The sequence below is a fragment of the Bufo bufo genome, chromosome 9 (genome assembly GCF_905171765.1).
Source record: "Bufo bufo chromosome 9, aBufBuf1.1, whole genome shotgun sequence".
Lineage (NCBI taxonomy): Eukaryota > Metazoa > Chordata > Amphibia > Anura > Bufonidae > Bufo > Bufo bufo.
In genome coordinates this window covers 23,260,390-23,274,961 of record NC_053397.1, presented here as the reverse complement: position 1 = coordinate 23,274,961, position 14,572 = coordinate 23,260,390, and the positions used below count along the sequence as shown (strand labels likewise).

The window sequence follows — 14,572 nt, the reverse complement described above, 5'->3', positions numbered from 1 at the left end:
GAATTGTATTGATCTGTATCTCTGGACAGAACTGCCATTCAGAAGTCTGGGAAAGATGTGTGGCAGCACTGGCTATAAGGCTTGTATGGATGTACAGGGAGGGGGCTTATTACCACTTTGCAAAAATGACTTAAAGGGGTTCTCTGAAAGTGCAATACTGACGACTTCGCGAATAACTAACTTCGGCTCATCAGAGCCCATACATTCTAATACTGTATGGAGACGGATCTCCGTACAGTATTATTCCGAAGTTTTGAACGAAGCGACTTCGGATGAAGCATTGGAAGCTCGCTTCACTCAACACCAACCATCCATATCTGTTTGGAGGGGATCCGACTCCCGACACCTCCACTGATCAGCTGCAGGTCGGTGACATCGCCTTCATCAGACTGGGTTGCAATACCAAGCGCAACCACTATTCAATGTGTGGCGCTGTGCTTGGTAAGCCGTGAGGAGACCCCTTCAAACATCTAGGGTGCCAGGAGTCGGACCCCACTGATCAAATACTGATGACTAAGGCCTCATGCACACGAACGTGTGCGCCCCGGGGTCGTGCTGCGGCCCGCAATGCACAAACACAGTCCGTGGGGCAGCCGCAGCAGATCGCAGACCCATTCACTTGAATGGGTCCGCGATCCGGCCGTTCCGCAAAAAGATGGGACAAGTTCTATCTTTTTGCAGAACGGAAGTACGGGACGAAACCCCACGAAATCGCTCCGTAGTGCTCCCGTAGGGTTCCGTTCCGTGCTCCCGTCCCGCACCATTCTGCACCTCCGGATTTGCGGACCCATTGAAGTGAATGGGTCCGCATTTCTGATGCGGAATGCCCACGGAACGGCGCCCGTGTATTGCGGATCCACAAATGCGGTCCGCAATACGGCCACGGGGCGCACACGTTCGTGTGCAATAGGCCTTAGGGACACAAACGTATTTTTCTTCCGTTTTTTTTAAAGGTCCGTATATGGACTTATTCATTTCAATAGAGCTTGAAAAAAAAAACGGAAATGACTCCATATGCATTCCGTGTCTGTACGTCCGCATGTCCCTTCCGCAAAAAAATAGAACATGCCCTATTCTTGTTTTACAATGGATTAGCAAAAAAATAAAACGGATGCAACACGGATGTCATACGTATTTTTTTGCAGATCCGTGTTTTGCGGACCAAAAAAACATACGGTCGTGTGCAGGGGCCCTTATCCGGAAGAAAGAAAAACCCCTTTAAGTAATTTCCCCCATGGAGTCCTTGCAGCTCCATACTGCAGAGCATAGTCCTGTGCGTGTACCGCCATATGGTCTCCTCTAGAATCCGTCCCCCAATACAACCTGGCGCTGTCTGTCTTTTATTGCTGTGAGTTCCTATAGACACATACCATAGTGATGTGCATGAGCCCTAACAGTACGGGCTGCCACCCAGCTTTCCTGGATACAGAACATTACGAGATATAGCATGTGATAGGCGCTCTGTGTTCTCGCCATTAGGCTACAGGCACACTATGTATGTGCTTTGCGGTCCCGCAAAAAAAAAACAAAAACGGATGATAGGTGCATGCCATCCGTTTTTTTGTTTTTTTTGCGGATCCATTGTAACAATGTAACAACGGCGTGCTGTCCGCGTTTTTTGCGGACCTATTGGAATGAATGGGTCCGCATCCTATCCGCAAAAAAAAACAAAAACCAGAATGGATACGGAAACAAAATACGTTGGTGAGCATGAGGCCTCCCTCTGTAACCCTCTGCCCTCTATTTCCCTGGAATTATCCGTACTTTGTACTTTGAATGTAGAAATGAAACCCTGGGGACGTCAGAAAGAAGAATCAGGCCGCGCAGAATCGCAGCTGCGAGGGGATTAGCGGGACGATTTCTGCTTATAGACGGGGTCTTGCTTCCAGTTTGTATACTGTTGGCACTGGAAGCTGCCCAGTCCTGCAGAATGCCCTGGCGCTGGGAGCTGTTTACATGAGTCGGGAGCTGGCACCGCACCAACAATACCTAAAATGCCTCCGAACGGAGCGAGCGAGCGTCCGACCGCGGAGGATACGGCTAACAATAGACAGAGATTATTGGCTATTTTTAGAGGTAAAGGATCGGCACAATCCGCCGAGGGACGCCGCTTCTGGACGGACTCTATAGCCTCTGATTGTTCTTTCTATGTATCCTATCAGGACCGTCTGTTCCCCGACGTCCATTCATCTTCTCCTCCATAGAAAAGGACATCAAAGCCGTGAATCTGAAAACGAAAAGATAGAAACAAAGAATATACATTTTATTTTTAGAATTTTATTTTTAAAAATAGCGCCACCCTTGTCCATGGGCCGCGATTGGTATTGCAGCTCAGCCTCTTGCATTTGACCGCATTTAAAGCTGTTATCCAACCTCTATAATGACCCCCTTAATGCCCAGGCCCTTCATATACATTATACTTACCCGCTCCCCGGCACCCGTATCCCCGCACGGCCGCCGCTACATCTCCCCGTCACGTGGATCAAAACATCCAGCGACGGGGGAGCAGCCAAATGCAGACTGCGATGGTGACGGGAGCAGGTAAGTATAATGTATACGAGGCGAGGCCGGGGGGGGGGGGTCATTATACGGGTTGGCTAATCCCTTCGAGCCCTTGGATCATCCTATTGTCCTTGCCTAGTCCTCTGATTTTGGGAAAGATGGGTGACACGTAAGTCTAGGTCTGCACCACATTTCAAATTGTATCTTTTTAATAATTTTTTTTTTATGCTAAAACAGCCAACATTTAGGACAGAACATACGCCCCACAAATGATAGATTTTGGCATACGATGCGCCCATAGAAGCCAATGCTAATTTGCATACTTTCTACGCGGTGATCCTTGCCTGAAAAATATGTCACCGAGGAAGAATTCAGAAGGCATTTATCAGAAGGATCAACCCTATTCATGCAATCATACTGCCTGGTGGGGACGATCCTGCTGATTTAAATGATACAGGTCGTGTGAAAATCTTTATGCAAATGACGGCTTTAGTACGGTATTGGGCGGTGCCTTTCCCGTTGGTACAGGACACGCCCATCGGTGCGCTGAATACTTCCTTTAGGCCTCCTGCACACGGCCGGTTTTTTTTCCCGTTTACTGGCCGTTTTTTGCGTTCCGTATACAGAACAATTCATTTCAATGGTTCCGCAAAAAAAACGGAATGTACTCCGTATGCATTCCGTTTCCGTATTTCCGTTTTTCTATTCCGTTTAAACATGTTTAGAACATGTCCTATTATTGCCCGCAAATCACGTTCCGTGGCTCCATTCAAATCAATGGGTCTGCAAACAAAAACAGAACACATACGGAAATGCATCTGTATGTCTTCCGTTTCCGTTCCGTTTTTTGCGGAACCATCCATTGAAAATGTTATGCCCAGCCCAATTTAATCTATGTAATTACTGTATATGCCATACGGAAAAATGAAACGGAAACAAAAAACGGAACAACGGATCCGTGAAAAACGGACTGCAAAACACTAAAAAAGCCATACGGTCGTGTGCAGGAGGCCTACATGGATAATAAAAGTTTTTTTTTTTTTCTTGGGAATGTCACAACTGATTTTCACAAGACGGGTATCACTTTAATCAGCAGGATCAACCCCATCCCGTCTGATTAAGGCCTCATGCACACGACAGTATTTTTTCACGGTCCGCAAAACGGGGTTCCGTTGTTCCGTGATCCGTTTCCGTTTTTGTTTCCGTGTGTCTTCCTTGATTTTTGAAGGATCACCAGACATGAAGGAAAGTGAAAAAAAATCTCAAAAGTCAAGTTTGCCTTGCAAATGATAGGGAAAAAACGGACGCGGACGACAATCTTGTGTGCTTCCATGTTTTTTCACGGACCCATTGACTTGAATGGGTCCGCGAACCGTTGTCCGTGAAAAAAATAGGACAGGTTATATTTTTTTGATGGACTGGAAACACGGATCACAGACGCGGATGACAAACGGTGCATTATCCGAGTTTTCAACGGAACCATTGAAAGTCAATGGGTCCGCAGAAAATCACGGAAAACGGAACAACGGACATGGAACACCACAACGGTCGTGTGCATGAGGCCTAAGGGGGTTGATCCTGCTCTTGAAATTCTTCCTGGGAGGTCAGTGATTTTTCTCTAAATAATATATAAATAAAATTCTAAATAATCTATATATATAGTAAAATCCCTTTAGGCTACGTTCATATGCGCCATAGGCCGATCCAATGTTGATATTTCAAAGAATCTGCTGCTGAAATCTGAGACTTAGGCCTCATGCACACGACTGTTCCGTTTTTTGCAGGCTGCAAATCGCAGATACGCAAAAGACAGAAGCCGCCTGTGTGCCTTCCGCAATTTGTGGAACGGAACAGGCGGCCCATTGTAGACATGCCTATTCTTGTCCGCAAAACGGACAAGAATAGGACATGTTATATTTTTTTTGCGGGGCCACGGAACGGAGCAACGGATGCGGGCAGCACACGGAGTGCTCTCCACATCTTTTGCGGCCCCATTGAAGTGAATGGGTCCGAACCCGAGCCGCAAAAACTGCGGCTCGGATGTGGACCAGAACAACGGTCGTGTGCATGAGGCCTGAAACTCAGGCATCTGGTCCCTGGGGCCAAGTACCATTATGGACTAGTACCCCCTTTTTTATGGACTTGATAAAAAGTAAACTTTTTGTAGCACAGTGGTGGGCAGTCAAGAGCGATTATAGCGCCCCCTAGAGTCTCTGTAATGGCTTGAAAACGCTGATAAATTGGTTTGTTTTATTGCCCTCGCCCCCCAAAAAAAAAAAAAAAAACTCCAAAAAGTCCATTGACTGAGTCCATTGAGAGTCTGCTGTATGTCAGTTCTCTGCAAGATCTGCGTCATTTTCGCACCACCGCTCCCAATTTGCAGTTATCCATTCTGCTTCTTACTGTCGCGCTGCCGCAGTGAAGGCGCTTCTCTAGATTTGCAGCTATTGCACAAGTGAAAATCAGTCTGGACCAAAATGCTAAATTAGGACTAACCAGTAATTTTAGTTCTGGTCTTTCTGGATGCCGGCGCAGGAATCTGCCAACAGGGGGCGCCACATAACGCTGTAATAGCCTAGCCTCATGTGGATTTCTATAAGGCCTCATGCACACGACCGTATTTTTTTGCGGTCCGCAAAACGGGGTTCCGTTTTCCCGTGATCCGTGACAGTTTTTTCGTCCGTGGGTCTTCCTTGATTTTTGGAGGATCCACGGACATGAAAAAAAAAGTCGTTTTGGTGTCCGCCTGGCCGTGCGGAGCCAAACGGATCCGTCCTGAATTACAATGCAAGTCAATGGGGACGGATCCGTTTGACGTTGACACAATATGGTGCAATTTCAAACGGATCCGTCCCCCCTTGACTTTCAATGTAAAGTCAGGAGTTAATATACCATCGGATCAGAGTTTTCTCCAATCCGATGGTATATTTTAACTTGAAGCGTCCCCATCACCATGGGAACGCCTCTATGTTAGAATATACTGTCGGATTTGAGTTACATCGTGAAACTCAAATCCGACAGTATATTCTAACACCGAGGCGTTCACATGGTGATGGGGACGCTTCAGGTTAGAATATACTAAAAGAACTGTGTACATGACTGCCCCCTGCTGCCTGGCAGGTGCTGCCAGGCAGCAGGGGGCAGCCCCCCCCTGTAGTTAACACATTGGTGGCCAGTGTGGCCGGCCCCCCCCTCCCTCCCCTGTAGTTAACTCATTGATGGCCAGTGCGGCCGCCCCCCCCCTCCCCTGTAGTTAACTCATTGGTGGCCAGTGGACCCCCCCCCTCCCCTGTAGTTAACTCGTTGGTGGCCAGTGGGCCCCCTCCCTCCCTCCCCTGTAGTTAACTCGTGGCCAGTGGGCCTTCTCCCCTCCCTCCCCCGCCTAATTAAAATCTCCCCCCTATCATTGGTGGCAGCGGAGTGTACCGATCGGAGTCCCAGTTTAATCGCTGGGGCTCCGATCGGTAACCATGGCAACTAGGACGCTACTGCAGTCCCGGTTGCCATGGTTACTTAGCAATTTGTAGAACCATTATACTTACCTGCGAGCTGCGATCTCTGCGTCCGGCCGGGAGCTCCTCCTACTGGTAAGTGACATGACCGGATTCACGGAAACACGGATCACGGATGCGGCTGCAAAACAGTGCATTTTCCGATTTTTCCACGGACCCATTGAAAGTCAATGGGTCCGTGAAAAAAAAACGGAAAACGGCACAACGGCCACGGGTGCACACAACGGTCGTGTGCATGAGGCCTGACCTGAATTACATGTGCAGACAGAATTGGTCAGTAGTCGATTTTTAAATGCTACCCCAGGTCTGCACATTGAAATGGCTGGTGATCCCAAGGGCCCATGGTAAAGCTGATCGTGCAGAGCACAGAACAGGAAGTGTTGTCATAGGGACCCAGCGAAAGACAAAACTACAAGGGTTGGGGATTAAAGGGGTTCTCTGAGTGTTTTATACGGATGACTTATCCTTAAAACAGGTCATCAGTATGTGATCGTCGAGGATCCAATACCGAGGACCTCTGCTGATCGGCTGTTCGAAGAAGCCGTGGTCCCCTCGCAGCTTTCCAAGTACAGCGCCATCCATTCTGTAGTGGCCGTGCTTGGTATTACAGCTCAGAATGGGACTGAGCTGAGCCTAGGCCGTTTGACCGATGAACGTGACATCACTGCTAATATATATGCAAATAGACAGCACTCCAAATAGTCGATATGCAAATGAGCGTATTTATTCAGCCGGACATGGTGGTCCACAACAATACAACGTTTCGGGCTAGAAGAAAGCCCTTCATCAGGCTAGGTTGTGGCCAGGGCCAGGGAAAGGCGGCGCTGCAGCTCTCGGCTTACCGGCAGGGCTGCCAGGAGTCGAACCCCCAACGATCACGTACTGATGCCTTATTCTAGGGATAGGTCATGGAGAAAATCCCTTGAACATCCCATCGATGCACGATGATGCAGGATTAGATTTACATGCAGTCCCGTGGAAAGCCTCGAACGCTACATTGTGATATTATGATGAGTTGGCCGGAATGGCAAAATACATCTTTGCCGAATATAACAAAAGCAGCTCTGCTACATCTGTATGTGAGATGTACAGTGAGATGACAAACGGAAGGATGTCACAGTGAGGTGTGCCGAATAACAACCCCAGATCCGCTACATCTGTACGTGAGGTTTACGGTGAGACGACAAACAAAGCGATGTCACGGCGATGTGTGCCGTATAACAACCTCAGCACTGCTACATCTCTAACAGTTGTCATTGCTGACGTTTACCCTAAGAGACACCAAGATACTGTATATTCAAAGCAGTGGCTCCGGTGCTAAGGCTACACGGCTTCGCCGGGGCCCGTGACTTACCTCCGCCCGCCCCCCCAAATGCAATTTTTCAGGCAGTGTTTTGTAGCGGGCGCTTGTAAATGATTGCTTGGGAGGAATGTCAGAAGGAATGTGAATGAAATTTTTGTTGCTGGCGACATCTACCATTTACAAATCGCGCTGATAAGTCGTCTGGATGGCGTTCAGAGGGAATAATGATTAACTTTTAATCATTTATTTTTTGCCAGTATGGCCGGGGTCACATTATCCAGAACAGATTGTATCACAGTGACGGTGGAGTTGCCCCTAGCAACCAGATGACCTTCAACTTAACATGTTTCAAAGTTATAAAATGTAACCCGGCAGCTTGTATTGGTTGCCGTGGGCAACGCCATTGTTCTCTCCCTGCGCGAGTTTGGTCTCCCGGACATGATACTGGATATGATGAGAGCCTCCCCATAGCAAAAGAAAACATAAAAAACGGCTTTTCCAAATGAATGTAGCCTTAACGTCCACAAAGCTGTGCCGATAAGAGTCGGAGAGCACTGTTTTTCTGATAAATAATAGGATACATGATATAATTCTCTCTGCATGCAGCCACCACTAGGGGGAGCTCAATGTATATAAATTCATATAGCTTCTGTAGAAATCAGTAGAAGTTGTATGAGCCTGTAAGCAGTGGGCTCCCCCCTAGTGGCAGCTGCAGGTAATGACATGTCCCTCTCAGAGTGTGCCTTTATTACTAAACAGTCACTTGCGGATATTAGAGCGCTGCTCAGCTGATAGCACAGCTCAAGAAGCTGTTCTGTGGAACCCGGTGTCTGAAGGGCCCGTTATAGAGCAGATGGGGCTGAGACTTCTATTGCTGGAACAATGGCACATCTGGAAATAAGGTACTAAGTGCTATTAGGCCACGGCTTTACTGCAATAGCGATTATCCTGGTGACAGATTTCCTTTAGGCTACGTCTACACGACGACATTTGTCGCACTAATGTCGCGCGACAATTTTTATAATGGCAGTCTATGGTGTCGCACCGCAACATGCAACATGCTGCGACTGCGACGCATTCAAGATGGATTTTTCTGCCACTGTTGTGTCGCAGTTGCAGCATGTTGCATGTTGCAGTGCGACACCATAGACTATCATTGTAAAAAAAATTGTTGCGCGACATTAATTCAATGTCGCGCGAAACATGTTTGTGTAGTTGTGCCCTATGTGTCGCGCGACATATGTCGCAGTGTAGACCTAGCCTATCCGTTTGAGGGCTCTCACAATCGGCCCCGAACGGATCCGTTCATCCGCGATGCATTCTGAATGGAGTTGCACACTCTTTAGTCACATTGTAAAGACTTTTAGGCTTTCTTCAAACATAGTATTTTTTGTGGGGTTTTTTTTTGTGGTTTTTATTTTATTTTTTAATCCAGATGTTTTTTCATCAATTTATAAGTGAAAAATGCCTATAAAAAACAGATGCTGGATTGTGGCAAAAATACCCCAAATCCAAGAAACACAAGCACAATGCAAAAAAATGCAGTATAAGAATTTTCATAATTCACAATAGACTTTAAAGTAACATCTGGAAGCATAAAAAAAGTGAAAAAAATAAAGTTGCCAGAGCGCAAATAAATAACATTCTGATTTACATTTACTTGCAGCCTTTAGAAAACACACGGTGATATAATTGTGATTGAGAGTTGTCCCTAATGACAAACTCAGCTCTGCACATCTATACATACACTGCTACATTTCTGCTACTGGCTGATACATTGTAACAAGACTCTTCCTCCTCTATATGTTGCCAGTACTTTTGCTTTCAGTATCCCCCCTCCCCCCCCCCCCTTCCATAGGCTGGGTATACCCCCGCTGCCCTTGGTACTCGGCAGTGCACAAGGTTGTCCTCTGCCCCAGGTAGAGGGCAGGCAGACAGCAGGGCACCGGCCAGGCACACAGCTTTTTCTGGATTGGAGTTGCCAAGGTGTAATCGGGCACCTCCCTCAGTGACACACACACGCTCAGCCACAACTTCATTTGACTTTCACTGGCCTCCAAGGGCTCGCAGAACACCTTTAAGGGGGAGAAATAAATAAGCCAGGGGCATGGAGACACTGGGGGTGCAGATGTACCAGCCGTGCTTCTATGGGTAAGTGACGATGACCCCCTTTTTTTAAATATATTTTATGCTTTGGAGTGGAGTGCTGTGCCCGGGCATGCTTGTGTTTATTATAGCCCTGTGTCTGGAGACTGGCAGCCGCTGTGTGATTTGCTCCGGGTGGGTTAACCGTTTCTCTTCACCACAGCGGGCACCATCTGCACTGTGTATCTGCCGTCGTATGGTGGATCTTACATTGGTTAACCCTTCTTTAGCCAGCATTTTGAATGAATTCACCAGCTCCCTACAGCACAACTGCAAGGGAGGTAGCAGAGCTGAATTTGTCATTTGACTCTTTGCATACATTTCGCATCTGCGTCCAAACCCCATTTTTCTGGCGGATGCACACGGAACCATTCATTTCTATAGGTCAGTTCCTGCAAATTCTAGAACATGTCCTATTCTTGTCTGCCTGATGAGAATAGTCCTTTCTAATGATGGGAGTGATTGATGGGGATTGCACACGGGAGGGATCCGTCATTTTTGCGGACCGCGATACGGACACGGTCGTGTGCATGAGACCTAATGGAGATGACGCGGTCCGGCGTGGACCTATAGACGACACACAGTGCCATCAACCAAACAACAAGCTCAGCTCTGCTACAGCTCTGAAAAAGTTCAGTGCCGGGCCCCCTTCCCTCTGGAGCCCGTAGCAGTTGCGTGGTCTGCCTACATTGCAGGTATACGCCTATGGGGGTGTCTGGTATTTGTCGGACATGGGGTTGTGTGTGATATCATTATAAACAAGCTTCACCATTTTGGTGCACGACATAATGTAACGTATATCAGCAGGAGCGCTGGTGCAGACTTTGGACGTAACGTGCGCCAGTTTTCACGGGTGGTAGGAAAAGACTCAAAGTTCCAAATTTTGGAGTGCAAGCTTTAATATAGGGCCCTCTAGGCTCAAGCACTGAGTACCTGATATTTGGGTATTAAGACACTGATGCATACAGAGTTGTGATATCCGATATTCAGCAGGTGCTTTGAGATCGCGATGATGTCACAAGCCGCCACTTACGATGATGTCACTCCGCATTGGGGTCTATAGAGACTATGGCACTGTGCTTCTTCCATGGTGGATAATTTAGCAGTCTTTGCAACTTTTTTATTTATTTATTTTTCCCTAAGGAAATGATAACAGAGGCAGAAGCTGCTACAATGTTCCGATTTTTTTCCCCCCCAGCTCACGATCTTGTCCGGACGCGTATTGTATACATTGTATGTGCGTATACAGGAGTTATTCCCACCCGCCTGCGGGGATCAGCTGGCAGTGACGCTGTGCGGCGGGGGGGCACGTGCTCCTGCGAGCGCACAGACACTTGTCACACATGTCGCACTTCTAGGTCTACAAGCTGGAAGCCAGTTAATCTCAGTTCATTGCTATCTGCGTGCTTCTGTTTGGCACAGCGGACTTGCACACCCCTCACACGCCTCCCTGGCATGTGACACACATACCTTCCACATGTGACACACACCTTCATGTGACGTGTGACAGACACGCCTCTGGACATACGACAGACACTGCTGCAATAGTATTGTTCCCCTTTCGCGAAATCCTTACCCCCTACCGACGGCGCTATAATAGGAAATCTCCTGACTTCTCATTTAACTCTTTGGGGCTTCATTAGACATTGTCATAGGTTTCATAGTAAGGTCAATGCAGAGGGTTTGTCTGCGGCCCTGTGTAAAACTAAACTTAGCTCTGCTACATCTGTACATGACAACCCATATAAGTTCTGGTTGACATCTTGCAGGGTTAGCAGCAGTTCATATAAGCAATGTTTTTAAGGAATATGGTAAATTATTCAGATACTGCTTTGGGATAAAGTTGTCACCTGCTTTATAAAAACCCACTGACAAATAAAGGGGACCCCTTTCAGGACATCCATCAGTTGGCCGGAAGACGTTGGGAGAGAGCATATCTCTGTGGAGGTCACACCTGTGCATTGTCTGGCTGGTCCATTGATTTTAATGGGCACCATGCAATAGGGAGATGCACTAAGTATTCTGATGGTGAATGCACTGTCTACATACATTACATTACGTATCCTGTACTGTACTGATACTGAGTTACATCCTGTATTATAATCCAGAGCTGCACTCACTATTCTGCTGGTACATTTACTGTGTACATATATTACATTATTTATCCTGTACTGATCCTGCGTTATATCCTGTATTATACTCCAGAGCTGCACTCACTATTCTGCTGGTGCAGTCACTGTCTACTTACATTACTTATCCTGTACTGATCCTGAGTTACATCTTGTATTATACTCCAGAGCTGAACTCACTATTCTGCTGCTGCAGTCACTGTGTACATACATTACATTATTTACCCTGCACTGATCCTGAGTTACATCCTGTATTATACTCCAGAGCTGAACTCACTATTCTGCTGGAGGAGTCACTGTGTACATACATTACATTACTTATCCTGTACTGATCCTGAGTTACAGCCTGTATTATACTCCAGAGCTGCACTCACTATTCTGCTGGTGCAGTCACTGTGTACATACATTACTTATCCTGCACTGATCCTGAGTTACATCCTGTATTATACTCCAGAGCTGAACTCACTATTCTGCTGGAGGAGTCACTGTGTACATACATTACATTACTTATCCTGTACTGATCCTGAGTTACATCCTGTATTATACTCCAGAGCTGCACTCACTATTCTGCTGGTGCAGTCACTGTGTACATACATTACATTACTTATCCTGTACTGATCCTGAGTTACATCCTGTATTATACTACAGAGCTGCACTCACTATTCTGCTGGTGGAGTCACTGTGTACATACATTACATTACTTATCCTGTACTGATCCTGAGTTATATCCTGTATTATACTCCAGAGCTGCATTCACTATTCTGCTGGTGCAGTCACTGTGTACATACATTACATTACTTATCCTGTACTGATCCTGAGTTGCATCCTGTATTATACTCTAGAGCTGCACTCACTATTCTGCTGGTGGAGTCACTGTGTACATACATTACATTACTCATCCTGTACTGATCCTGCGTTATATCCTGTATTATACTCCAGAGCTGCATTCACTATTCTGCTGGTGCAGTCACTGTGTACATACATGACATTACTTATCCTGTACTGATCCTAATTTACATCCTGCATTATACTCCAGAGCTGCACTCACTATTCTGCTGGTGCAGTCACTGTGTACATACATTACATTACTTATCCTGTACTGATCCTGAGTTACATCCTGTATTATACTCCAGAGCTGCACTCACTATTCTGCTGGTGCAGTCACTGTGTACATACATTACATTACTTATCCTGTACTGATCCTGAGTTATATCCTGTATTATACTCCAGAGCTGCACTCACTATTCTGCTGGTGCAGTCACTGTGTACATACATTTACATAGCCTGTACTGATCCTGAGTTGCATCCTGTATTATACTCCAGAGCTGCACTCACTATTCTGCTGGTGGAGTCACTGTGTACATACATTTACATATCCTGTACTGATCCTGAGTTACATCCTGTATTATACTCCAGAGCTGCACTCACTATTCTGCTGGTGTAATCACTGTGTAAATACATTACATTACTAATCCTGTACTGATCCTGAGTTACATCCTGTATTATACTCCAGAGCTGTTTTCACAATTCTGTTTTATAGTATAGTATCTGCAAGCTAGTTACTTAAGGAGTTGAACATTGACTTATAGGATGGCTACCTTTTATCCGGTGGCAGCAGAGGCAGAGTTTGCTAAGAGCTCATTTGCATCCTTTTCTTCCCAGAATTCCAGAGGAGCATGTGTGGCCTATAAGCCTTCTCACACCGTAAGGAGTCATAGTACCCCCCCCCCCCCCCCCCCCCAAAAAAAAAAAAGAAAAAAGCTTGGGGACATACCCCTAACAGCTTATCTGAGCTCCTTTAATTCAGTGGGTAGCTTGTTTTCCCTGTGGTAGATTACAGATAGCACTACTAAAAGGCAAGGACTGAAAAGTAAATGCTGGAGATTTCAGCTCTGAAGCCCACAGAATGGTGCTCTTGACTATAATGCAGTTTTCTTATGTGCAGCAAGGTAAAGTATTGTGTTAGACAGATGAGGCCCAATGAGGTGAAGGGAGATATCAAGTCTGCCGCTGCTCAAGTCCGCTCCTCTACTGTAGTAAGGAACGCAACTGAATATGCAGCAGAGCCCGGTGCGTATGGTCCACACTCCCTGCATAACATGCAAATATTGGACAAAATAGTAGCTTTATTCACAAGCCGTGAAAAACCAGAAATGACTCACAATTTCCACATGAATGGTCCCAGTTCGGTCTGATCTGCTGCACTGACAAGCTCAGCTCTGCTACATCTATATAATGCTTTTCTTTTCTTTAATTGTCTTATTCATTTAATATTGTGTGTGGAGGGGGTTATTATTACACAACATGGGCAAAACAAATGATATCACCGAGGTCACGGGATTAATGTTCAGCTCTTTGATTTGTGCAAGTGTTGACGTCAAATCGCCTTTATCAGCGCTCTGGATGGAAATAGTAGAGGAAAGTTGTGAAACGCGTTCTGTCCGGGTGAAGGATGGATTGCAGCAGGTGTCCTTTCTGTGTCTGCATATTAAGCTGTTCAGGACCCTCACTTGTTAACCAGAACTGCTCCAAAGTGCGTTATCTGAGGGACCATCATGTCCATACATTACACAGACAGTCCGACAATTTAAAGGGAATGTGTCAAGAGAAAATGACTTACTGTGAAAATAATATTTTGTATGTGAAATATATATTTCTAAGGTTTAAAAAAAAAATCCAGGCCACTATCTATATTATAAAAATCCCAATATCCATTCCTACAGTTATCATTCTGACCACTGAGCATCATAGTATTGTTCTGTGGAGATCACTTTTCAGCAGTCATCTCCTCGTCATCACAGACAGGATTACAATGAAAGGTAACTCCTAGACCCACCATTGACGATAGGTGATGTCACAACTGTCCCCCTCCCCTCCCTGCACAATGGCTAGGGATGAGCGAATGGATTCATCTCATCGGCAGCCACATGGACCATAGGAAACTGTAGGCCGGCGATCTCATTTGACTAGATTTGAGTGTT

The 14,572-nt window shown here is 46.3% G+C and overlaps 1 protein-coding gene across 11 annotated transcripts in view; it reads left to right on the top strand.

Annotated features, from left to right (window-relative positions):
• Positions 1-14,572, top strand: part of MITF (melanocyte inducing transcription factor) — a 195,567-nt gene that overhangs the window by 88,722 nt on the left and 92,273 nt on the right. The window contains exon 1 of one of the 11 annotated variants that reach the window (XM_040406580.1): positions 9,314-9,468. The exons of 9 other annotated variants lie outside the window; for them this stretch is intronic. In XM_040406580.1, coding sequence (XP_040262514.1) covers positions 9,425-9,468 — 44 coding nt within the window. In that variant the 5' untranslated portion in view covers positions 9,314-9,424. Of the gene's footprint in view, positions 1-9,313; positions 9,469-14,572 lie in introns of those variants that run through there. One more of the 11 variants, XM_040406578.1, reaches the window with a different exon arrangement.